The sequence below is a fragment of the Brassica napus genome, chromosome A3, assembly GCF_020379485.1.
Source record: "Brassica napus cultivar Da-Ae chromosome A3, Da-Ae, whole genome shotgun sequence".
In the NCBI taxonomy this organism is placed as follows: Eukaryota; Viridiplantae; Streptophyta; class Magnoliopsida; order Brassicales; family Brassicaceae; genus Brassica; species Brassica napus.
Window position 1 is genome coordinate 5,812,034 of NC_063436.1, and position 27,471 is coordinate 5,839,504.

The following is a 27,471-nucleotide window of genomic DNA, read 5'->3' on the forward strand; positions in this document are numbered from 1 at the left end:
TTTATTTTTATTTTTACTGCAAATTTGACCGTTTCAATCGTACTGATTGGAGCTGTACCAAATGTTGTCAGATGGTGGGGTACGTGACAAAATTACCATTCAATTTTAGATTGTTTATTTAATATTACTGCAGCTTTGTATGCTTTTGGAGGATTTTCTTAACGTTCTGTATGATTATGAACATGGATTGTAGTTTTCACTTTAATCACGTTAGATCACGTAATCTGACAAAAGAAAAAAAAAATCAGTAATATTCTTATAAAATATTTTTGAATTTAATAATGGTATGAATGCGTTAATGAAAACCCACGTCAAACATTGAGCCGTACGTAACTCAGTTAACATGTTTTTTTTTTTGGAAAGCATCTCAGTCAACATGTTCACTAAGGCAATTTAACCATACATTTATTTGATGTTAAAGGTACCAATGGTATTAATAACTTGTTGGAAAACAGCTGATATAACCGTTAAAGTTATAATTAAAATTTTATATAGACGACGAATCTGGTCGGAGTAGGAATAAAAAATCGGTGATCTGACGCATTAACTTATCAACCCTACCATAATAATTTGATAAATTTTCTCGTGTAATGTTGGAGTATTACTATCTCAGTTTTAGTTTTACAGAGCAGGTGTTTACAACTTCTTTGTACCCTAGCAATTACACATTTCTTGTTTAAATTTATTTTGATGTACTAGAAATACCTAAAATAAAAACCTTATTTAACAATTGTTTGGTTGTGCCAAAAAAAATAACAATTGTTTGGTTTTAATATTTTTTCTATATCTAGTCAACAATCCTTTTGGTAATTAACTACAGTTACAATATCAAAGAATTTCTATATAAAATATTTACTACATAAACAATTCATGATGTTAAAGAGCATTTTGTCTCGTCGTGAAATGAAGAATCTACTACAATGGAGCCATGTGCCATTGTCCTGTCTCCTAAATTTGAACGTTATATAGTATCTCTCGTTTCCAACGTCTCTTTTTCCTACATCAAGTCCATTTTTATTTTTTGGAGAACTCCAAGATATTCCGTCCTTTTTGCCTCTTTGGATGTGTATTATAATGCACTGATCGAAGGATTGTAGTCAGAATTTAAATGACATGTATAAATACTTAATATTTTACTATTGTTTTATTTACATGTTCCCTGTAACTTGTATATTAGATGTAACAACTTGGATTTAGAATTTTAAAGTGTTATAATATGAAAAATATATATTTGTATCACTTCTACCTTGTATATAATTCGATCTAATGAACGCGTTTAGATGTGTCATGTGTGGAAAAAACGAACCTTGGAGACTTGTTTGAACTTTGTTCATCCCTGTGCCAGATTCACCGGTGGTGTGATCCGGTAGAACATTGTTCATCTCTATTGCAGGTTCTGGAGCTGGATTTGGTTGGTGCCTCTTCGCTACCCGTCTTTCAAATAAGTGGTAGGGCTTTCGGGCTGTGTGGGTCTTCGACCTGTGTAGCTCTTGGAGGCTTGTCTATCCTTTGCTCGACCATGGCTGTGCGGGTGCTTGGTCTCGGGTTTTACTGTCTGGCTGTTTTGGCTGTAGCTTAGTTGGTCTACCACGAGCTGTTCTTGGTTGAGCCTTATCATAAAGAGCGGATCATCGGGCAAGCCAAATTCTACCGGGTTTCGACTCTCGATTTCACTGTGGTTCATCTTTTTGCGGCAAGTGGCATGTTTCGACTTGGCGAGGCTTGTGGTTAGCTGTTCAGCTTGTTGTGTCAGTCCCATTCTGGTCTAGGAAGAGTATGTGTTTAGTTGCATTTCATTTCCTCTGTTTCTTGTTTCCCATTGTATTTCTGTCAAAAATTGAAAATTGGTAATAATATCTTAACATTTTTACCAAAAAAAAAAAAAAAAAAAAAAAAAAAAAACACCAGTATAATAATAAATCAAACTAAATGTTACACATATTTGGTGCGAAACATTTACCTTCCAAGACACATTATGAGTTATCAATTACACATAAAGACACATTGGGTCAAGAGAGCACTTTCTTATGCTCATTTGTCTGAATTGCCCTTCAACTAGAGAGAAGGTGTCGGTAACATTTGTCAAAATTCTTTTCAATATTCTCTATAATTAATTCCATTCAACTTTCACCTTTTGGTTTCATATTTCTTAATTCCCTAAACTCAATCTTGCCTCAATCTATCGTCATCTTCATCTCTCATCTTTCGTATCCTTCTAAAGCTTCTTCTTCTTCACAAAATTTGTAGATTTTTTTATAATTCTAAATCACTAATTTCTGTTTGTCGCTTTATCTTTCACTACTTACTGTTTTAAATCTGGAAATCATGGAAACCTCAGATTGAGGCTAAGGAAAATCTATTATGAAATCTCAGATTGGGAAATTCCAGATCTTTACCGAATATATCCAAGGTTTGCTTTTAACTGAACTATGAGAATTTCATATACATATTTTTTTCCCTCTTTCATACTTGTTTCTAATTGATATACAAGAAGATAAGAAATAGATAAAAATTTGATTTTCTTCTTAAGCATACATAGAAGCCTATGTCTCTCCTGCAACATTTGATTCACATGTCGCCCATGCTTTTCATGTCCAACAATTTCCTTGTCCACAAATGGGCTATCCATAAAGCTGTCGTCCATGAATTTCATGTCCACCAAGCTCGTATCCATCCATATCCTCCCCATCGTTCTCTTACCCACCAATCTCATATCTGCATCTCTCTTGTATATCAATTTTTGGATATGACTTAACTATGTGTGTGAGGTAACTATTATCTAAACGGTGGTATATTTTGAGTTAAGTGTGACTTCTCCCTGTTTGTAAGCAAATAAGGGTTTGGAAGATAGTCTCTTGTTGTTGCATCTGTTGCTAATGTTGTTCAGACATGAACTATGGAGTTCACTTCCAAGGTATTACTTTTATTACTCTGTTCTTTCATGTGCTTGATTGGCCTATGTTGTATCCATTAACTATTGAAACCAATGTTACATTTGAAGTTAAGTTGGTAGCTTCCATGTTTGGTATCTAATTGGCACTATACAAAAGTCTGGGACAGTTCACAATATTCAATATGCTGCTCAACTCCACAGATCTGTCTCCCACAATCTTCCTGTCCACGCCTTTGTCGAAGGCATCCACGTACACACATCCCCTGTCCACAACTCGTCTATCTCCAACTTCGCAGTCCACACCTCTCTTATCCACACACACACCTAGACTAGGAAAAACTTCATCAATATATGTTTTGTTGTATCAAGAACTACTTCATCAGTGTTAAATTGTTTTGAGCATGTTGTCCTAAATGATTATTTGTTGTTTTTCTCTTTTAAAGGAACTAATCAGTGTGTCTTTCTTTTCAATGTTATTGTTTTAAATGGTTAGTTGTTTTAGTAGATCATGGTCATTATCTATATGAACCAACATACACTTCCACATACACACCATCCATAACTAGCACCATCCATAACTCATTCTTTCAAATTGCACATACACTTCCACATACGCACCATCCATAACTAACACCGTCCATCACTCATTCTTTCGAATTGCACCGTCACAATACATTCTTTCAAATTGCAGTGTCCACAATATATTGTCCACGATAGTGTGTCCACTTAAATTTATTATATATGAAAGAAAAGTTTGATCATCTTTTTATGAAAATGATGAACTTATAATCCACTAAAACCATCCACAAGACTTCGTCCATGAAATCTAGTCTACGAAACTCTTGTAAGATTAAAAACCTCGTCCACGAAAATTTGTCCATGAAGCCTCGTCCACACGTTCACATATCTTCCATCCACGACTGCACCATCCAACATAAAACCCATTAGCTGTATCCAATATACCTTTACATTTATTACAACTGAACTGTAATATAGTTACAAAGAAAGAAACAAGACTTCTAAAAAGCTAACACTATCTTTACAATAACCAAGGGTAGTTCTGGACAATAAAGGACAGCTGGCGGGATAAAGTGGAAGGAATGTGTGCCAAATTCACATTGTGTCTTCCACCGAGAAACAAACACACAATGTGTCTTCTTGTGTAACTGTCTCATTTGGTGCCCATCCAAGGAGAAGAACAATATTTGAGAAAAAAAAAACAAAGTTCGTAGAGTTTGGTCCTCCTATACAAGTTGAACATCACTCTGCTATACAAATCTTTAATGAAATTTGCGACCAAAGTCAGTAAATAATTAGACAAATATGCATTTAAAATTTTGAATATTAGCAAGACTGCATACGCACGTTTAGTCGACACATGTTTTATGAGAAACTAATTTTTTTTTTCGATCTTAATTTCATATCTGGTGACATCCTAATATGCTATCTTGATTTAAGACTAAGAGTACTATCTTTTCATTTTTGTTTAACAGTTTTTAATGATGATTTTTAATTTTATATTTTGTGATTCTTACTGTATTAGCTAATTTTTTTTTTGTTGTTGTTGTAAAAGAAGTATGAAGCTAATTTGACAATTCAAAAGATCGTACGGTCGTACCAATATACATATGCTCAATAGTCCAATACCAATGTACATATACATGGTAACTGTTACAGAATCGGAACTGGTTTGAGCTTTGGTGTTTGAGACCTAAACAATAAAAACAAAATCAGACATCATATGGAAATGGTATATTTTAAATGATCGTTATATGTTTTCGTGTTCGTGCTTTGTACTGGTTTAGTCATTTAGGTATATATATAATGATATCCATACATAATATTATAATATCTCAATCATGAAACTAAACTTTATTTTTTCTATCCGTACTATATGTTTTCGCCCCAGGCTCGAAGTCGGTAAGCTCTAGAGAGACACGGAACTGAAAAATGATACACAATGTCTATGGAACATTTATATTATACAGAGAAATGTCACTTTCACATTGACTTCTTTCTAACTATTATGGCCCTATCCTAAATATGAACGTTAACTAAAAGTCTTCCTAGTCAAATTTGCTTATGTTTTTTTTTTTTTTCCGTCAAATATATTATTATTCCAACATAAAATACAAGAGTTCATACATAATACATCGTTTGCTTATGTATAATCACATTTTCTTTTCAACCAAGAAAACAATTCAATGCGGTAGGTCACTTGAATTATGTATGTCCACCTAGATAGGTTTGTCCTTGATGTTTACGACTTTACGGTATCATAAAGTATTATATAAATAAAATAATTGTAAATGTGTGTCTATTATAGTGCCGGCCGCAAAGCAAATAGTATTCGTCACAAAACATCTTTTCTACTTAGAAGTACCATTTTTATCTACCATAAAAAAGTTATATTAAGTCTATTTCATTAATTACATTTATTTAATTATTTATATTAATCTATTCAATATATAAAAATATTAATAGTAAATCAATTTTAACTATAAATTTAAATTTTATTTTTAGTTATAACAAAATATTGAGAAAAAATCTAACAAAATCTTTCTAAAAATTTAAAATATTTTATATAAATTAATACAATTGATTAATTTCGTAATTAATAATATATACTATTATACATTAATTTAAATAAAATTTTATTATAAAACAAAATAAAATAAAAGTATATGCTATTTTTCAAATTTTTTAATTATATTCTATATTTTATTTATTAAAATAAATACTATAAAAGTCATCCTAGGTCTATTTCATCAATTACATCTATTTGACTATTTAAGTTAATCAATTTAATATATAACTTCTAAAAAATCTTATAAATTATATAGATATTAGTAAATAAATTTTAACTGTAAATTTAAATTTTATTTTTACTTATAACTAAATAGATTGAAAAAACCTAACAAAATCTTAATAAAATTTTAAATTAATGCAGCGATTGATTTTATAATTAATAATATATTATTATTATAATGTATTTATTTATAAAATCCCACAATATACTAAAACAAATAACATAGAAATATAAATTATGCTAAAAAAATATCAGTTTTATAGTATAACAAATAAAGTTTTAAAATGTATTGTATACATTCTGTAAAAATTAGAAAAAAAATGAAGGAGATTCTCAATTTTTTTATTTCATACTATCAATTTATTTTACCAAACTCTAAAATATATTAATATATAATAATAATTAATAATAAAGTAAAATATATAAAACAAATCATTATACATTTATAATATCGAATAAGAAACATAACCAATAACATTATAAATTTACACAATATATAACATTAAAATATAAATCATGTCTTTTAAAGTTTTGCGATGGTATCCGTTATATATTTATAAAACGAAAATCTATCCGTACGGATGTGCGGGTAAAAAATCTAGTAGACTTTTTTTTTTTTTTTTTTTGAAAACACAAAAATCTAGTAGACTATTAAACCATTTGATCAAAAAAAAAAAAGACTATTTACCATTCAGACACTACGGCGTACATCAGAGAGGTGGTGTTGCTAATTGTTCGGCTTCTGGTGGTCTTTATGTTTTTAACTAAGACGGTGTGATGTTATTATTGGATCCTATAATGGTAATGGGCTTTAATTGTTTTTCAATTGTTTAAAAAAGTGGTAACTTAAACCAAAAGCTACTTTTGCCGAGTTTTGTAATCGTCAAAACTTGCTACACACGTTTGCTTGCGCCACAAGTTTCTCATGGCTTTATAAATAACTTTCTTGTCATTTCACAAGCTTTGACCGTTTCATATCTACATCAATAAATTAATAATAATGGCTGTATTTTCATCTTCTTCCTGGTCAGACTTGCTCCCGGAGCTTATAGAAGCTGTATTCCACAGCCTAAACGATGCTAGAGACATCCTTAACTGTGCCACCGTCTGTTCTTCTTGGAGATATTCTTCTTCCGCCGTGTACAGTCGCAAGTTCGTTCCATTCCTCTTTGTTTCCCATCCCTCCTCTGTCGTTGAAGAAGCTCAATGCTCTGATGGATTTAGAATCATATCTCCGGAAAATATGGTTTTCTCCGGTAATGATCAGAGATGGATTTGTGGAAGCACAGGAGGGTATCTATTAACTGTCAATGTTTCTTTCCCGTTTGAGGTAAACTTACAGAACCCGTTTACCAACACGGTTATTCCTCTGCCACCATTGGCATCTTTCGAGGACGTTGAGCGGTTGCTTCAGTTCCAAGACATCATTCAGCATTCTGGAACCCTAACCCTAATTAAGAACTTTGTAAAGAAAGCAGTCTCTTCCACAAGTTTACTAGACCCTGATTGGGTTGTGCTCATAATCTACGACACCGATGGAGGAAAACTAGCCTTCTGCAGACGAGGAGATAAACAATGGACGGGTTTAGAGTCTGAACACGTTGATGACATTGTGTTCTGCAGTGGCGTCTTCTTTGCTATGGACAGAGTTGGAAGGATATATCAGTGCGAGCTTAGCCCTAACAATCCAAAAGCTATTCCTCTATGCAGCGCCTCGCCGTTTCGGTATGATCCTTGCAAGAAATACTTTGCAGAGTCTGATTATGGCAAACTGTGGGTGGTTCTACAGAAGCTAGACGTTAGTGATGATTATGACTTCACAACGTATTTTGAGATTTATGAATTTAATTCAGAGACGAAAGAATGGACTATGGTGAGAAGCTTGAGAGGAAGGGCTTTGTTCTTGAGCCCTCAAGGTAGATGTGTAGCGGTTTCAGCAGATGAAACAGGATCTGGAGGGTTCATCAAAGATAACTCTATTTACTTCATCGATGAAAGTCTAAGCGTTTTTGAATGGGAGAGTAAGCAAATCATGAAGCTTTACCAGTCAAGGTTTTGTAATAGTATGTTTTGGGTCACACCTGTGGATGTTCTTCAATAGGTGAAAGACTGATGTATAATTAGGGTTCATAGTTTTTGTATTGCATAGTGAATGTTTCATATTTCTGTTTGAGTTTTGATTCTGGTTACACATTACATTTATCGTAATAGATTTTTTCTAAGGGTTGTTATGTAACAAAAATAAAGTTATGAGATTTTTTTTTTCAGCATCTATCTTCTTCTCAATACATGTTTTAATTAACCAAAATCTAGTTCGTTGTAATCAATCTGTTAGATTTGAAATTTTGACAAACATGAGAGAAAGATACACAAGTATCCAGTGCACACAACTGCATAAGAGGCACCAAAGTCATTTCTTATTGCGTGTTGACTACTTATGACTACAAGTGCAAATCGTTCTTAAACAAAGTGACATGGTTGAAGTGCTTTACCATCTTCTGAAATGATCAAGAAATGTTGGATGAGCCTGTTGAGGGCTTGAACGACTGACAACAAGTGGCACCTTCGAAGTCCCATAGCCTCAAGTGTTCGCCTGTGTCCTGTGAAGCTTCCTGGTTCCAGGCAGACCTCTCACTAAGGGTTATGTACAAGCTCTGGCTCCATTCAATAGGCACTTGAGATTTGAAAGCTCTAAAACCACTCACCCTTCTTTACCTCCTTTGCAACTAGGAATCTTAAAAAAAAAAAGAATCAGGAATTAAAATCTAACTAGATCAATCACCTCACCTCAAAGAGAGTTGCATAACGTGAATGAGGTATAAAAGAGGCCAGAGAGAGAGAGAGACCTGGAGGAAACAGAGGCGAGCAGTCCGGTGAAAGAGATCGTGAAGGAATACTCACAACGGCGAACAAAGCTAGGAGAATCTTTGAGCTTCGCGTTAGGCCAGGGGGTTTAAGCTATTAGCAGCACAAGTGAGTACAATTGCTTAAGATCCAACTTTGGGCGTTAACTAGGTACATTAATTCACAATCCATAGTACTGGGTTTCTTTTGTTTCCATTTGATTGTATTTTGTTACTTGCGTAACTTTTTTACCGTTCAGAGATAAAAAAATTTAATTTGAACAAAGTTGCAAAAACCCCATTAAGCTTTATTGATGCTAATGATAATTTAGAAAGCCCTTGGTGAAACCATGTCTTCTGAGTAACATGGCGAGCTCTAAATATTAAGATACATATACTGTTATAAGTATTTTTCTTATATTTTTGTCGCCTATTATTTTTACAAATCATATAACTGCGATGTATATTATCTGTAAGGTCTCGAGATGGCTTAAGAGAAAAGATACTTTATTATTTAAATTTAAGTATTTATACTTACAAAAACATTATTCATGATATTATCTGGTAGGGTACACTAGACGCTCTTAAACAATTAAACTTATTGAAAACAGCAGCGATACTCAAAACGAGGAAGTTCCATTTTATTCTTAGACAACAAAGTAAAAATGATCTTTTTTGTTATATATCCATGATGTGAAGCGTTGGCATGACGTGAATGAATGATTGCGTCATCACGCGTAGTTACAAAGACCGTAGATACAGTACCCGCCTGGTAGACAACGATGGTAACACTCACCGCAATGGCGTTTATTGTAATTCAAGTTAGCGCACTGACCGCCACAACATGTTTCCGTGTACTTGCATTTTTTATTACACGCACCACAGTTTTTCTTGTCGGTTAATAAATCCATACACTTGTTGTTGCAACAAGCCATTCTAGGGTTTGCTTCGGTGCTACGGCAGATCTCTGAATCTTTGTTGCAACGGTCAGTTGCACTTGGGTTACGGGCTTTAGGTCCTTGACCCCCTTCGTCTTTTTGGGCCAAGAACCTACCCGGTTTGATCTTAACCGTTCCTGGGGATCTAAGGTCCTTGAAAGGGTCTTTGACAGCAAAAGTTTCGGTCTTGGGGTTGGTTCTGGTAGTTCTTGTGGTGATGATGGCGGTTGTAATTGCGAATGTTAGTGCAATTGTCACGAGTAGCTTCATGAGTTGTGCCATTTTTCTCTTTGATGTGTGAGTGTGTTTGGTAACTTAATTAGCGCTAGAGAGATAGAGAGAGAATTCTTATTTCTTCCTTTGTTTCCCTCTTTTCTTGTAAACGTGAATTTAGAGAGAGAATATATAGATTTGGAAGGAGAGAGAGGGGAGAAAATGTGTTGTGAGAAATTTAAGAGAGAGTGGAATTAGATTTTATAGTTGTATTCGAAAACCGAAATGTATTCCATAATTTTGTTTTCATAAACTTGATTACTATATTATGCGCATGTACACGCACAAACTTATCTAATTGCTTAAGTTGACGAGTTGACGCGTGAAATGAGGATGGATTTTTTTCCCGGGGAGGGGAGTTTCATTATTTTAGTTTCATTTCTGTACTATGTGCACGTATTTGGTGCATAGTATACTAGTAATAAACTAAAATGAAAATAAAACAATGAAACTTTTAAATATTAAGCCACGCGCAAATTTCATCTACCTTAATAATGGTTTTCAAGGCTTTATAAACATATCCACGACCAAATTAATGTGTTGTGAGATATTGAAGAGAAGGTGGACTTGGGGTTTCATTTATAGTTGTAAATGTGTTTTTATTTATATTTTAGTTGATAACTATATTATGCGCATATACATGCACATGCTTATTTATTCTGCTTACTTCGAGAGATAGACATGAGTATTTTATCCGGACATGAAGATCTGACCCGAAAAATCTTAATCCGATTCGAAACCGATCTGATCTTTTTATCCTATTGGATTTTATTGTGAAGAACCCGCGGGTCTTAGACCCGACCCGAACCCGAGACTCGAGTGGAGTATCCGAAAATCCAAAATTTCTAGTATATATAGGTGTTTCAGTTTATTTTTGGTATTATGGATATTTTTAAGTTTCAAATTTTAGTTTTTGGGTATGGTTTTGGGTTTCGGATAAAAATTGAGATTTTTAAAAATATAATTTGGATAATCAGATAAAATTTTGAATATTTTTCATATCCTTGGATCAGAGTTTAGATAAAATTTCTCATATTTTTCGAATATATAAATATTTTCATATATTTTCTATGTGTTTTAGATATTTTTTTTGGGTTGCATCTGACATGACCCGAACCGAACCCGATCCGTAACTTAACAGAATCCGAATAGAAAAACTTTAATTACCCTATTGGATCTAACTATCTAAGACCTGACCCGATCCGGACCCGAAAACACCAGAACTGGTCCCAAACTGAGAATTTCAAATTATCCGATCGGGTCCTAAACTCTTAGATCCGAAGAACTCGGACCCGTAATGACCCGATTCAAGGACCCGAATGCCCAAACCTACCTCGAGGAGTCGACGCGTGAAATATGGATCGATTAATTTCTCGGGGGTTCATTATTTCACATTAATTTATGTATTGTCTGCAAGTATTACGTGTATAGTATAGTCATATTCTGAAATTAAAATACAATAATAAAACTATTTGGTGCCTAATATAGTAACAACTGAAATGAAAATAAAATAATAGGCTGAATTGGCAAAATGAAACATATTCAACTTCTTTAAAAAAAAAAAATTTTAAATTTATTCAAAAAACAATTGTACAATGACGACTTTGACTTTAGCTTTAGCTGAGTGTTTTTAGAAAATAAGATTTAAATTTAGAATCCAAAAAGAAAAAAGATCACAGAAAGGAGAACCATATCCATCATTCTTAAGCTTGAGATGCGGTTCCTGTCGATCAGTTTAACCAAAACTACATGGGACATATTCAACTTCTAATTGCCCCATTAGGACTTTTTAACCTTTTAGTCATTTTGGACAAGTTTTCTTTTTTATTAATGGCAAAAATAGATTTCAAATATTTAAAATACAAAATATGAAAATTATTAGACACATAAGTAAGAGTATTTGAATGAATTCTTTTTTCTAAAATAAGTATTGATGCCATATATAAAGTAGTTTTTTTTTTGTAACACTATATATAAAGTAGTTATGTACCTAAACTTAGAATACTTATTATGGTGGGCTAACCAGTTTAGAAAATGAAATCAATGTGTTTAACTTTGATCTTCGGTGTGAAGAATACGTAATTAACACTTTCTTATACATTCTACTCAAACTATAATTTGTTTGTCTTTATCCTGATCAGAACTTGTTGGTATACTATTGAGTTGAATATGAATTAACTTTAACTCTACGGTACTTTGTTTTGGTTCTATGTTATAACTTACTCTAACGGTTACCTAAAGATATGCGTAGGGAACAATAATTTTTTCATCCATTATTCATTGTTCTTTGCCTATATTGTACATTATACCTATTTCAGTTATTCCGTTTTAAAAAAACACGAAAATATAGAATATACCATAACTGCATCCATATATTTCCTAAATATGTTCTACATTTTCCTAGAATATATATATCACAAATTTGTACTGTATCTCTCAACGATCTCTTCTTTCTTGTGGTCTTTCTTTAATAGATTGGCAATGTCAATGGAGAGGCTTGACTGATCAAGCGACAGAATCAGGGAGAGTAAAAAACTTATGCTGGAGACAGACGAGGTTGGCATCTCTATGAGGTATACTATATATGAAGAGAAGCTTAGTCAGCAACGCCAAATACTCCTCCAAGCTCGCACTAAGGTATACTATGAAAAGAATTTACAACTAATCCGAAATTTCTCTGATATGTTTTTAGTATGTTATTAGATCGTTGAGAAAATCTACCTTGTAAGGTTTCGGGCTAAGGGAAAAGAGATTTTCTTATTTTATTTTGTATATATACTTAAAAAAACATTATTGACGATATTATTTAGAGTGAATATAATACACTCTTTTTCACACTCATATATAATTAACTTACAAAAAACAGCAGTGGTACTGGAATCGAAGATGTTCCATTTATTCGTAGACATTAAAAGTAGAAAATGATATTTTTATATATACCATGATGTGAAACGCTGGCATGACGTCAATGAATGATTGAATCATCACGCGTACTCACAAAGACCGGCGTAGCATGACGCGAATGGTTTGCAACGATTGTTACACTTACCGCAATGGCGAGGATCGTATCTCCAGCTAACGCACTGACCGCCACAGCATATTTCCCCGTACTTGCATATCTTCTTACACGCACCGCAGTTTTGTCTGTCTGTTGATAAATCTATACACTTTTTGTTGCAACAAGTCATTGTAGAGTTTGCTGCGGTGCTACTGCAGATCTCTGAATCTTTGTTGCAACGGCCAGCTGCATTTGAGTTACGGGCTTTAGGTCTTTGACCCTCGTCATCTCTTTGGGCCAAGAACCTACTCGGTCTGATCTTATTCGCTCCTGGGGGTGTAAGGTCCTTGAGAGGGTCTTTGAGAGCAAATGCTTCCGTTGTGGGGTTTGTTCTGGTAGTTGTTGTGGTGATGATGGCGGTTGTAATTGCGAATGTTAATGCAATTGGGGAACCCATGCAATTGTCACGAGTAGCTTCATGAATTGTGCCATTTTTCTCTTGATGAATGATTCGTTTGGTAACTTGAAGAGAGAAGAGTTTTGGAATGAGGGAGAGCTGGGAGAGAAAATGTGTTGTGAGGTTGAAGAGAGGGATCACTTAGGGCTTAATTTATAGTTGTATCCGAAACAAGAAATGTGTTTTATTATTTTATTTTAATTTACTTATTTAATTTGCTTACGTTGAGGAGTTGACGCGTGGATATGGATGCATGGACTATTTTCCGGAGGGGAGGGGAGGGGAGGAGGGAGGGGGGGGGGGGGGGGGGGGGGGGGGGGGGGGGGGGGGGGGTGGAATAACAGGTTAATCAAACTCAAAACGTGTTACCGTTCTAAGTCTATTAGGTTCATACGAGTTTAATACTTTCGTGTTTTGTATTATGTGCATGTATTAGGTGCATAAGCAATTAAGCATAGTAATAAACTGAAATGAAAATAAAATAGTGAAACTCTTATTCCAGAAAAAGATTGATCGATTGATATCTTTCTGTTGCATTAACTATTAAGCCACGCGCAAATTTCCTTTACATAATAATGTAATGTCTATTGATTAATAGTTTGAAGTTTTGCTTGTGGTATATGTTGTAAAGTAGTATCTGATACTGAAACTCGTGTAAACAACTGTGATGTAGATAGGCTGTTCAAACAAGAGATTTCATATTAGTGCTGTTCGTTTGGTTGCCGCAGCTTTCTGCGGCTGCGGCTGCGGCTGAGTCTGCGTCTGCAGCTGCGTCTGTTCGTTTGGTTGTTGTTCGTTTTACAGACGCAGCCGCAGCCGCAGACTCAGTCGCAGCCGCAACTTGTTGTTCGTTTGAAAGACGCAAGACATTGACGCTGACGCAGACGCAGCCGCATGAAGTAAATTTAGTTCTGTTCGTTTGGTTGCCGCAGACGCAATTTTCATTTAGTTTATATTTTAAATTTATGAATTTTATAAATTTTTAAATTGTATTTTAAATAAATAAAATGTAGTTTAAATTTATAAAATTATATTTAAATAAATAAAATGTAATTTAAATATATTTACATCCATCAAAATATTAGATTTAATTTGTAATAAATTTTTAGTCAAATATACAAATTTAACAACATTTTTATCATAAACTATAAGCTAAATTAAAACAAAAATAAAATATCAAAATATTTATCACAAAATAAAAGCTAAATAATACATTGTCTTAAATAAATAAAACAAATATTTCAGTATCAGAGAGAAATGATATTATATGGTTTTCAAACACATTTGGTCTTTTTTTTTTTTTAAATAGTCAGTGTTAAGACTGTCCAGACTGCTATGACATGATATTTGATTTATAATTGTATCAGATTTTAGAAGAAATGTGACAAACTTTTGATTAGAAAAAAGCAAATGAGTATCTGAACATGATCCATCACACAGTAAACAAAAGAGAACATACAATCTAAACCTAAGCTCTATGTTCTAAGCTGCCTTTTGCGTTCATCACTTAGGCTTCAAGTAGGAACAAGATGAGGAAGAATCACCATATCATCTTTCAGATGCACCCACATAGCAAACCCTGCAACTGCAACAGAGAAGAAACTCAATCCCCATCTTAACACACGCTTGCTCCTGTCCCCTCTTGACTCTACTTTGGCCTCAGATTCAAATCTGACTTCGGTTTCTCACAGATGTCTTCGGTTGGAGTAGTATTAGTAGTACCAAGAGCACACTGATCGTTCAACTCAGAGCTTCTATTCCTCTGATGGAACATCACTGTCTCCATGTCATAATCTTCAACACCGGGAAACTGAAGCTGAAACCAAAGTAGTTTACTAATAAAACTTCTTTAGGATGAACACACAAGAGAGATAGCTTTATAACGTTAATAGCATTTTGTTACCTGGTGGTCCTCTTTGTGATGGAAGAGATGGAAGAGAACACCTGTTGGTATATACCTGCAAACATTCAAACAATATTCACCTCTCCACTTAATACATATCACACACACAAAAGCTAGACCAAACATGTTAACTAAAAAGCACATGTTAAGACACAGCGACAAGACACAGATGAGAATGGTATTTGTAAAGTAATAAAAAACTCAAGACCAATGACACAATTCTCTAGCTAGTAAAGCGCTAATACTGAAACAAAACGTCTTGTACACTTAATGTTATGCCAAAACATATAAACAGAGAGCTTGAAACCGCAACGCTAGCCTAAAATCAAATGTCAGTACAAACGGTTCTATTCAATACCAAGAAAGTAAGAACATTTCAAGTAAACAGAGACTCAAACAAGAGAATAGTTCAAATAACATATAAACAGAGAGCTTGAACCGTTAAAACATAAGTATCAAACAGAGCTTGAATCTGCCATATACCTCAAAGAGAGAGCGTCGGAGAAGAGAGAGAGCGTCGGAGAAGAGAGAGAGAGAGAGCTCTGGAGATGGGTTTCAACGGAGCTTGAATCTGCAACACAACACATTCATCAGACTCGGACCAAAGAGGAAGCGTTAGAACATAAGTATCAAGCAGAGCTTGAATCTGCACTATACCTCAAAGAGAGAGAGTGTCGGAGAAGAGAGAGAGCGTCGGAGAAGAGAGAGAGAGCTATGGAGAAGGGTTTCCGTCGGATAAGAGAGAGAGGTCGCGTCGGAGATCGAGAGAGAGAGCTTGAGAAGGGATGGAGAGCTCGAGAGAGAGAGAGAGAGAGAGAGAGAGAGGGAGATGGAGAGGTGAGAGATGGAGAGCTCGAGATCAAGAGATATGGAGATGAGAGAGCGTAGTGGTGGTGTGAATCGGGAGAAGAGAGCTCAAGCAGGTTGCGGCTGCGTCAATGGGAAAGGAGAGAGATGCGGCTGCGTCTAATTAGGGCTAGGTTTAATTGTAGATATTAAAGATATTAAGGGTAAAAATGTAAATTAACCTTCTGGCCGCATCATTTTCGTCGCGACCGCGGGATTTCACGGCGTCGATCGCAGGAAGTGGCGTTAGATGCGGCGGCTAGACGCAAACACCTGCGGCAATCAAACGAACAACAATTTTGAAAAACATTGCCGCAGCCGCAGCCGCAAGAACCTGCGGGAACCAAACGAACAGCACTATTATAACTTGCCTTAGTTCGGGCGATTACGAAGAAGAGCAATACGTTCTAGATGATTTCAGCTCGAATATTGTTTTTTTTTTTTGCCTTTTCGGGATTGCACATGTGTTTACCGTATCTGTCGAAAGTCTCGGTAACCATTCGTGTTGACTGTTGTAGTGTCTTATATGCATTCTGTGGCCCATATCTTTGAATTCTGAATGTAAGAGTGAAAGGTTACGGTGTAAATTCATAACTATCATCATTGTTTTGTCTACTCATTCTTTACTACAAATTCATCATTCACGGCCTGAAAGTTTCCATATCTTTCCAAACTCCATCCAAGTAACACCACTATCCTTCATGGACCACATGGAAGAACCAGTTATTTGATCTTTCTATCTTCTACGTCATTTTTTTCCTTAGAAAAAAAGTGTCTTACAAAAATAATTTTTATGCTTCTTATAATTTTTTATTATTTAATAATAATATACTGTAAATCTCAAAAATAGTTAAATTTATTGAATTAATAATAGTTAAATTTCATTACAATCAAATAATCACAAAATATCCAAATAGAGTATTTGTGGTACGTTTCACTTCTCATTTGCGAAATGATTTCAGTTCATTTGGTGGACAGAGTTCTGGTACAATACAAGATTTGTAATTCGTGGTTCGAGACTCTGTTTTCTGAATTTGAAGTCGTATCATCAATCGTCTATCACTAAGATTGTGCCAAAAACTCTTGGCTCGCAATTATTGTCCTTTTGGTGCTCAATAAAATTGAGAATGCGGCACGTCGATTATAGTTACCTCCAGACTCTCGTATTCACCGGGTTTTACATGTCTTCCAATTGAAACCGGTGTTAAGAAAGATGACATTGTCAACCCGTTACTGGTGGTGTTGTCTTGAGATGATGAGTTTGTTATGATAAGGAGGGCCGTTGGAGGTTTTGGTACATTGGTTGGGATTACCTGTTCATGAGGATAAATGGGTTCGCATGAGTTGATTAGTGCAACAATTTACAAACGCTGAGTTTGAGGACAAGCTCGTTCTTTTCAACGGGGTATCGATAGACATCTAAGAAGCGGCGGATCTAAAAAATATTTGAGTAGAGGCAAAATTATTTATTAATAAATATTTTTATTTAATAATATTACATATATCTATTTTTTATTTTTCAATAAAAGGAAAATTTAGAAGAAAATATAATAATAATATAATATAACTAAAACTAATGAAGAACGAAAAGACTTCACTAACCGAATGGGAAAAAATGGAATTCAAAATATTTTCAAACAAAAAATTTTGAATGAAAAGAAATGAGGAACAAAAAATAGAACATGAGGAAAATAATGTAACATAACACTTGGCCACAAAAAGAACTCAGAAAAGTAAAGGAAAATAAGAAAAAAGGATAACAAAGAACTAAATGAAGAAAAGAAAGCCTTCACTAGCAAAAAGGAAAAACAAAATACTAAAATTCAAAAAAACTTCAAACAAAAGTTTTTGGATGAAAGAAATGAGGAACAAAAAAGAAAATAGGAAATAAGGAAACATAAGACGTGGCCAAAAAAATATTAGAAAAGTTAAGGAAAAATAAGAAAAACAAAAATACAAGCGAGAAAATGGGTTCGAACGCTGATCCAGTGGAGGCAATATAAGGGTTTTAACCAACTAAGCTATAGTTGACATACCTACTGTATTTCAATTCATTATATATTTTACTGGGGGCAACTGCCCCCCTGTTGAGTAACGTAGATCCCGCCCTTGCATCTAAGAGCTTATATACATTTTTGCTAACAGTAGGAGTTTTGAACCTTAGGCCTGTAATTTTCCCCCAAACCCAGAGTCAACCTTTAGATATTCTGATTCAAAGAATAACCTTCCGTTCCAAAGGTAGTTTGAACCCGAGGCATAAGGGAACCAATCCTCTTGCACTACTACTAGGCTACGAACACTTTGGTTATACCCCTTTACACTACCACTAGGCTACAAAAACTTTGGTTGTTTAGTGTAAACTGAATTCCATTGACACTATGAGTCTGAAAGCAACCGATCGGAATTTAGGTTACGATTTCTAATCAGTGTTTGTATTTCACGTATATACAATTGTCGTGTTGAGATCTTATCCCAGAAGTTGAAAGGCAGAACGATTGAAACGTACAAAATGTTTGTGGCCATGTTAAAACGCGGTGCCCAAGCAGCGCAACATGATGAACCATAAGCTTATCCGTTGAACCTTTGAGACTCGAGGATTGTTGGATAAGGTTCTAATGCTGCCAAAGAAAGAGAAGGTAGCTCAATGAAGAGAGAGCAGCATGGAGGAAGCTACTGAAGAAACAAAGACTGAGAAGAAGGATTAAAGTAGAATGTAGGAAACGGCATGATAAGCATACGCAAAAGACACTACGCTCTTCCAAGGACAGACATGCACGGGAGAAGTACAATCAGATATCTGCTCCTGAAGATAACATACAGTACCCGCAAGAACCAAGTCAAGTTTCTGATGACCTAAGAGCCAAAATACGTGCAATGTTAAGTTTGTTTTTAATTCATTGACTATGTTTTTTGTATCTACTATGATCGAGTTGACAATGTCGATAGGGTCTTATGTTGTAAAATGGTCGATGAGCATCTAGAAGCATAAAAGATCATACATAAAAGCCGATGCCATTGTGTAAAGGACTGTCTCTTGAGATGCTTGGGAGTAGGGATGAAGTTTAAGAGTGAGTTTGTCACTTTTGTTGACGTAAGAAAGAAACTCTACAAAAAGAGGTTTATATTTTATTTATAATTGGTTGTGTCATTGTCATAGTGGCATTACTTGAAGGTTACCCTTATTGGACAGGAGCTTTACTTAGTTAGCCCTTCTTCTCGATTGAAAAGGCAAACCTCCCTTTTGGGTTCGAATCTCTTTTATAATTGTTTTTTTTAACTCTTAAGTTTCATTGGTTGGTGCCTTGTTGGATTTTTTTTCTTTCAATTGTAGACTATCTTTTCTGCTTTTCTATATTTTTTTACATAAAATAGTGTCCACTCTTTGCATAGTTCTCAACTTCTAATGAGTGCTAAAGAATCTTTGAATTAAGAGTTTTCCTTCAAATCGATCAAAAGAAAAAAGATGACTAAAATATCTCGTTAGCAATAATCGTTTGTTTTGATATTCAAACTCTTAAAGTGAAATTATAAAGTTGATGTTGACGTAGTATTAGTATTACTCCATGGGTATTACTAAAGTCCTACTTTTAGGTTTCCAAGAAAATTGCAACGGAAAAAACATGCACCAAACTAACAATAGACGTGAAAATTAGCAGAATATGTAAAGAGTATAAAACAAAAGAACATCTCTTGAGGAAACCTTGCTAATAACGCTACAAAAAAAAAAAAAACACAGCGTGATTTTACTTCTCACTTTTTCACTTCACGCTTTCTTTAGATCCCAATCACATGTATGAAGCCGCGTTTGTTTTAGCCGTCCATTCCCCTAAAGCCAAAAAACAAAGTTTGCAATTATTAATCAAGATCTAGCTAATTCCAATATTTAATTTCAATCTTGTAGATGGTTAAATAAATAAAAAGAGGATAACAAACGATCTGAATCCAACTGTATTCTCTAAGCAAAGTAGAGATGCGAATAAATTTTTCCAACACCTTCTTCTTTCTTTTAAAACCTTTTTCCTTATAGAATCTTCTTACATAACCCCCAGCTTGCATTCCAATTAAAGACATTTCACAGCTGCATATTCGCATTTCAGTGCTTTCACACCGTTATTACCGCCATTTAAACTTTACAGCAGCAATTAAATCATTTCTTTTAAATGGATTACATCGGAACGTTTGATGCAGCTAATCAGAATAAATGTAGTCATAATTGTGATAAATTCGAAATAAAATTTTAAATTAAGAAATTATATACTAAATTAAACCAATCAAAATTGCAAGGAATGATAACTGGTTTTGTAAATTGTTTTAAAACTGAAGAATATATATAGCTACAAAAACTATTTTATTGTACATCTTCAAAAAAGTTGCAGAACAAATTAATTGTATTCATTTAGTTAGTTATTATACAAAAATCTCTCCTTTGCAAACTTTTAAATTACTAAACACAAGTATTTTAACAAAAGCTGTTGAAAAATATTGATGTAAATTCTTGTGTGGATATGTCATATGTGAGAATGTGTATATGTAACTTTCAAAAAAAAAAAAACACAAATATATATATTAACTTTAATTTCCAGTTTCACGTTTGGTGTTAGGTATAAAAATTACTCGAATTGAGTCATGAATAAACGCCCCAGCAAATGAACTATGACTTGAGCCTTTTTACTTTTCTCAACAGTAGACTAATTTCCACGCTAATCCCGCAATTAGCTTGCGCTTTCGCCACGTGGCCGCATCTTTAACTTCTTGTTGTCTTAAAATAATTAGGACTTCGCTGCGCATTTGTTTTAGCCTTATTGGTGGATCAAAATCACGGCGCCGTCCACTCTGGCGTCATGCCGTCAAAGCTGTCATCAACCAATACTTTCCTGCCACGTTTTCTTCCCCAAATAGCCTCCGCCACACAAAATGTTGAGAAATACTCCATTTTTTTTCATAATAACTGTCATTCTGTATTTTCTCTTGTTACACAAAAAATGACTTTAAATTTTTTAAGCAAATGATATTTATTTACAGATGAAAATTAACTGCAAACTGAATTGATTTTATTAATAATTTTACTTATATCAAATACTATTGGTCAAATAGATGTAATTAATAACAATTTAAATACATTTAATCATTTTTTAATCTATGTGAAAAATGTTAAAATAACACTTATTTAAAAATGGAGAGAGTAGTAATTAGTAAATAAAATGCCACAATGTATATATGTATAATATACGCTTTCTTGGTAAAAATGTGTGTATAATCTATGTAGGTAATAAGAAAGTTATAGGGTCCACTATAATTTTGAAATGTTATAGGGGGTTGGCTGGTTTGTTATATGTTAAAAGGCGAGCAGAACAATGGTACTAGTGATTTAATATAATCATGATTTGGATATATGATAGCGTATGCATTAGGAGAAGTGTTGGTGACAACTCATCTTGAAAGAGTGTTGTTAAAAGGTAAGGTCTTGGGTTCAAGGGACGCTAAACACACCAACAACCTAATTATGGAGCCAGAGAAAACTTATAATGGAATGGTTGGGTTCAGTTTCATGCAGGACTGTGAGCCGAATTCCGAATGAGCGGGATGGGTTGTCACACTATCACAATGTATAAAATGACAGGCATATATGAATATATGATATGATCAAACAGCTAGAGCATTATTTCTCACTATAAAATACGGGATTATGAAAAGCGATTATCTATATTTCATGAATCCCCCATTAATGAATATTTTAAACTAATTTAATAAATGTTGTTTGAATTTACTAAAAGATTACTTCCTAAAGATACAAATTTAAAGTATATAATCCATTTAGCAAACAAATGTCATAACTCACTTGATCTTATGGCATCTCCATACCTACTCCATTTTTTTCTTTTAAAATGAGTAAAAGTAAATATGAAATAATGAATGCTCCAACCCAACTTCATATCTCACTTCATAATGAAATTTACTCCATAAATGGAATAATCTATTTTTTGTTTGTTCATTACTCCATTATATAATGGAAAATAGAATAGGGTTGGAGTAATTTTACTCCATTTTCAGTTTTACTCCATTTTTGAAGAAAAAATGAAGTTTTATATTGGAAATGCTCTTAAGAGTACCTATATGCAATGCATACATCACATATCTAAAATAAGGATATGTTATCTTTTTGGGTTTTTGTTACTTTTCCCAGTATCATATATACCAAATTTATCAATCATCAATTTCTTATCACAAAATTTACAACATTAAAAAGTTTATATTTAATGGTGTATCTGATGGATAATAACTTATTGAAACTGTGATGGGCAATTATCCATTTCAATTTTTCTTTTCGTTTTGTACTTTTGTGCTTGAATTATGTGCCATTCTACCAACCAAAACAGTTTAAAATTTCTTCAAAAAGACCAACGTAAATGGAACGTGATTTGGATCTTTGTTATCTAATGTCTGCTAATATATTCAAGAACATGATGAAGTCATGGTTCCTTGATGGGAGAACTAATTACCAATGATCAAGTCATATTTTATTCCTTTTTAACATAATCTCATATTGAACTCCAACTTAAACGGCGGTATCAGATCTAAGATAGCAATAATCTAAAATTAAAAGTGGAAGATAAGGTAAAGTTTTGGTGCTTAATAATTGGAGGATAAGAATAAAAACTAAAAGAAAGTAATTAATCGCTGTTCAGACTTTGAATTAAGACACCAACTAAAACCTCATGCCAAAGTCATATACATTCACACATACATACGAATACCATACATGAGTTGTGTTGTTTTGTGTGAGTGTGTATATATAAACAATCACATCATAACTCTTTGCTTAAACATTTAAAACCTCTCTCTCTCTCTACAAGTTTCCTTCTCTATCCATCTCCTCTGTTTTTTTCTTGCTCTGCTCTAATGGAGGAACAAAACTGGATAAGAGGACCAATCATAGGGCGAGGCTCAACCGCCACCGTCTCACTAGCAATCACAAACTCCGGTGAATTCTTCGCCGTCAAATCCGCAGAGCTTTCTTCATCGGCGTTTTTGCAGAGAGAACAAACGATCTTGTCGCGTTTGAACTCTCCTTACGTAGTAAACTACATTGGTTCTAACACAACGACGGAGAACAACAAACTGATGTATAACCTCTTGATGGAATACGTTCCCGGCGGGAGCATTCACGATTTGATCAAGAACTCCGGCGGGAAGTTGCCGGAGCCGGAGATTAGATTCTACACGCGACAGATTCTTAAGGGGTTAATGTATCTTCACGGTAGAGGAATCGTTCATTGCGATTTGAAGAGCGAGAATGTTATGATCGGAGAGGAAACAGCGAAGATCGCCGATTTGGGCTGCGCAAAAATGGCGGGAAACGGGAGTTTGGAGTTTTCCGGTACACCGGCGTTTATGTCACCGGAGGTGGCGCGTGGTGAAGAGCAGGGGTTTCCGGCTGATGTGTGGGCTTTGGGGTGTGTGGTGATAGAGATGGCTACGGGTTCGAGTCCTTGGCCGGAACTAAACGACGTCGTTGCTGCGATTTACAAGATTGGGTTCACCGGAGAGTCGCCGGAGGTTCCGGAGGTTTTGTCGGAGAAAGGGAAAGACTTTTTGAGGAAGTGTCTGGTAAGAGATCCGAAACAGAGATGGACGGCTGAAGAGTTGCTTCAACATCCGTTTTTGGAGGAAGAAGACCAATCTCAAACTCAGGTTGGTTCTTGTCTGAAGAATTATTCTCCTAGTACTGTGTTGGATCAAGGTTTCTGGAATTCATGTGAAACCTCGAGAAGTCGGTTCATTCAAGCGGACTCTTCGAGTTTATGGGAGTCTTCAGCGACTGACCGAATCAAGAAACTCGTCGGAGATGAGAATCCCGGCGAAACTACGGCGGAGGATGGTTGGATTGAAGTTAGAGGCAACGGAGAGATAGAGAAAAGTAATGAAGACGATAACGAAGATGTGGATTGCGTTGAAGCAACGTCATCGGAGGAAGAAGAAGTGGGAGGATTTGAGGATTGGATCTTGGATCAAGAAGACAGCTTGTTCTTGGAATATTCTTCTACCGAGAACAACATTTTTTATTTTTACTCTAATGACCTCTTTCATGAGGATAATATAATTCTTTATTATGATCATCTTGAAGATGGTTTTGTACACAAGGATGAAACATTTGTTGATGATAATACTAAGAATCATTTCTTTAATCACATTACAATGATTATACAAGTTAGTATATCTAAATCGATACCATTTGATAGTTACACCGAAAGCTAGACTTGCAATTTTGTAGATTGTTAAAATGTTCTGTATATGTGTTTAGAACATAGGCGAGATTGCCCAAAAAAACATAGGCGATTATGTCAACATTTATGACTTGTCATCGCTTATTGACTACTCATTTGTTGCATGATTTGGTTCCACATTGAGCTCTCTTTACATAGCCAAGTAGATTATAATTTTAGAAGTGCAACTACAAAATGATTTCATATTACTTTGTGTTTAGAAATTAACATTATGTTGGTGGGTATAGTTTTGATTTTCTAGACAGAGACCAAATAGTTGTTAAAAATGGAGGAGCAGATGATGCAGTTAACCTATTAACAACTATAATAGCGAGTTACAAAATGGACGAGTAGATGATGCAGTTAACCTTTGATTATGTTCAGATATACAAATTGTTCTAAGAAGTAAAAATAAATGATAAAGATATATATGTATTCTCTGTTAACTTAAAAATAGAAGTAAATAGATGTAAAGGTACTAGACAATTTAGAAGCTCCCAGTAATTAGTATGTGTATAACTTCTAAGGTTTATAGAAATAATTATATGATAATTTACCGTACTTGTAATCTTTTGAGATTTTTAAGTTTTGAAAGGTTAGGTGATGGTAAGTGGTTACTGGTGGTGGTATAACACAGGGGAAAGTCGTCGTCGGGTTGATATGTTTCTGCCTTCTGGTGAGGAATTTAAGTACGGAAACCACTCTTCATAATGAATTGGACTTTATGCTAAGTCAAATTATTTTAGTTGGTCTAACATTTATCTATTATTTTCATAGTATTTTAATATTATTTTTGTGTTTACCAAAACCACAACGGAGTTCCATTCAAATGCGAAAGCATAAGACTTTTCTGGGGTCTCTAACCAAAGTTGGCGTTTACTTTCTACACAGTACACACTAATCAAAGTCTGGTATTTCTTGACCAGGTTCATTCAGGTTGACTTTAATTTCGGTCCTCTATATATGCGATGCCTTTCATTTGTTAAAAGATCAAAACAACCAAAGTCGTCTAAAGTCAGCTTTTTCTGATTTAATTTATAAGTTCGAAAAAGCAATTTGTTGTTTCATAACTTGTCTTTTAGTTAAATAAGGTATACACAGTTTTTAAACCAATATTTTCAGTAATTATAATAATGTATTGACTAACTGAAAACTATTAATTCAACATTGTTCTGATTTAAAATATATTGCTTAAAAAATGTGGATGCCTAGATGTAAGTCTGTTTTGACAGAAAACATTTTGCTATCTTGATTTTTAAATCAAAAGATAGAACTGAAAAGTAGTCACACATTCGAATTTCGATGCCTAAGAAAAGTAGGTCTAAGTATCCCACTTAATGTCCAAAAGGTTGATGGTGAGGTGGTGATGAAAGCATGACTCTATGTCGATGACAAAATGATCTCATGCATCGAAGTCAAGAAAAACCATATAAAACATTTTATGGTAAAAAGGTTTGGTAACAACTATTAAGTATTAACAATTATTACTATCAGTACCACACAAGAAATCAAACAAATAAGTTACGTATACGGTATACTTTTTTAACATCAATGATAACTTACTTATACATATTTGTCATAATTCGACCAACTGACCAAATGATATTGTAACTGCTACTATTTCATATTGGTTAAGCTAACTGGATTTGTATGTAATTTTATCAACGTATTGTTAAATTTATATGATTAGTTTTTTTTTCCAACACGATATTCACATCACCGTTATAGAGTTACTACGATTCATGATTAGGTTAGATTTGATCCAATGTATCTGATTCGAATTTGAAGAGATTATCATCAGTTGCTTAATCATAGAAACATTTTTAACTTTCACCGTTTCCTTGAAGCTTTGGCCTTTGGGCAGATACATATTTACAATTGCAAACACATTCAACGAAAGGCATATATATATACCCTAATGTGCATGATTTCTTACTTTCTCAAATTCATTGAAAAATCTCTATATTACAGGAGACAACAATAGTCTTTTCAGAACAATCTGGATTCATTGTAAATAACATATATATAATTTAAAAGGTTGACTTTAGAAAAAGGTGGAAGTGTTCTCGTTGGCACACACACTCAATACACCATAACTCATCTTTAGCCATCTTTAATATAAAAATAATAAAATACTATTGCTCATTTTTCATGTATTCCACTAGGATTGCATGGGCTTATAGAGCCTTATCCATTTCAACAACTCGATTACCTTTTTTTTGTTGCATATTATTATATGAACAAAAGTTAATACTTCCAAAAGAGAATGGCAAGTTTTCTTTCTTGTGTTGCTATATTTAACTTATATGTATCAATATGCTACCTCATTGGCTCACACGCAAGACTCCAACGAACCGTTATTGGTACAAGTGTGTTTGGTTTAACAAAATATCTTAGTATCTTAATAGTAATGGCTTATGATGCAAGTCTGGTGGTTAAGAAAAGAGGACCATTCCGAGTAGCCAAATGAGTTATGTAAACGTCCTAAATTCAAGTGGCAGTACTGATAACTAGATGATTTGATCTATATTGTCTCTTTGAATCTTATCATAGACACAAAAAAACTTGAGCGTCTAGATCGGTTTCAAGAATAATGAGGATTAATGCCTCAGGTGATCATTCATATATATGAGACTTAGAAGTTCCGATACTCTAAAGAAAGCGTAAGCGACAGACGAATGTTAAATTCAAAATTAATTGATGATCAAAGCCGATTCATCCCCAATCGATATACTTAACGTCCAAAAAACATATCGTGAATTTTGCACCACTTAATAAAGAATCTCTATGGATCGATGATGACAATTAGGGGTGGGCACTTTACCCGATATCCGAAGTGGCATCCGAACCCGATCCGAAAAACCCGAACCGAAATCCGAACCGAAGTAGGAAAATATCCGAACGGGTATTGAATTAGGAGAGATTGGATATCCGAACCCGAATGGATAATATCCGAACCCGAATGGATATCCGAAGATAACCGAACATATGTATAATTAACCTTATATTTCTAGTTTACATCTCTTATTTTATATAAAATATTTATATTAATACTACACATACTTTAAGTTCATATGATATACATGCAATTACGAAAAAAATGATTTGGTACTCACTTAAAAATCATATCAAGTTTTTTTTTTTTTTATCAACTTGAATTTATTAATTAGAATATAACATGAAACGAATACATATACAATACATAAGATAATAATACACAACTAATAGCATAATCAAGATGAAGAGA

At 34.1% G+C, this 27,471-nt stretch overlaps 3 protein-coding genes, 2 long non-coding RNA genes and 1 pseudogene across 5 annotated transcripts; 3 read left to right on the top strand and 3 right to left on the bottom strand.

Moving 5' to 3' along the window:
* Window positions 1-1,955: 1,955 nt before the first annotated feature.
* LOC125600960 lies at window positions 1,956-3,069 on the top strand. Its single transcript, XR_007333998.1, has 2 exons — window positions 1,956-2,914; window positions 3,002-3,069. It is a non-coding gene; the product is annotated as an uncharacterized LOC125600960 (long non-coding RNA).
* A 3,540-nt stretch (window positions 3,070-6,609) lies between these two features.
* On the top strand, window positions 6,610-7,864 carry LOC106351597 (putative F-box protein At5g55150). Its single transcript, XM_013791375.3, has one exon. The coding sequence runs from the start codon at window positions 6,703-6,705 to the stop codon at window positions 7,801-7,803; it is 1,101 nt and encodes a 366-aa protein (XP_013646829.1). The 5' UTR covers window positions 6,610-6,702; the 3' UTR covers window positions 7,804-7,864.
* A 219-nt stretch (window positions 7,865-8,083) lies between these two features.
* LOC106351596 (stigma-specific STIG1-like protein 2) lies at window positions 8,084-10,822 on the bottom strand. Its single transcript, XM_048773445.1, has one exon. It carries the CDS (start codon window positions 9,763-9,765, stop codon window positions 9,277-9,279), a length of 489 nt encoding a protein of 162 aa, XP_048629402.1. The 5' UTR covers window positions 9,766-10,822; the 3' UTR covers window positions 8,084-9,276.
* Window positions 10,823-12,740: 1,918 nt separating this feature from the next.
* On the bottom strand, window positions 12,741-13,246 carry LOC106351595 (annotated as a pseudogene).
* Window positions 13,247-14,579: 1,333 nt separating this feature from the next.
* On the bottom strand, window positions 14,580-16,224 carry LOC106347321. The gene is made up of 4 exons (XR_001270691.3): window positions 15,772-16,224; window positions 15,598-15,685; window positions 15,115-15,169; window positions 14,580-15,027 (listed from the first exon to the last, which is right to left on the bottom strand). It is a non-coding gene; the product is annotated as an uncharacterized LOC106347321 (long non-coding RNA).
* A 6,548-nt stretch (window positions 16,225-22,772) lies between these two features.
* LOC106350075 (mitogen-activated protein kinase kinase kinase 18-like) lies at window positions 22,773-27,044 on the top strand. Its single transcript, XM_048773457.1, has one exon. It carries the CDS (start codon window positions 22,861-22,863, stop codon window positions 24,214-24,216), a length of 1,356 nt encoding a protein of 451 aa, XP_048629414.1. The 5' UTR covers window positions 22,773-22,860; the 3' UTR covers window positions 24,217-27,044.
* Window positions 27,045-27,471: the final 427 nt, after the last annotated feature.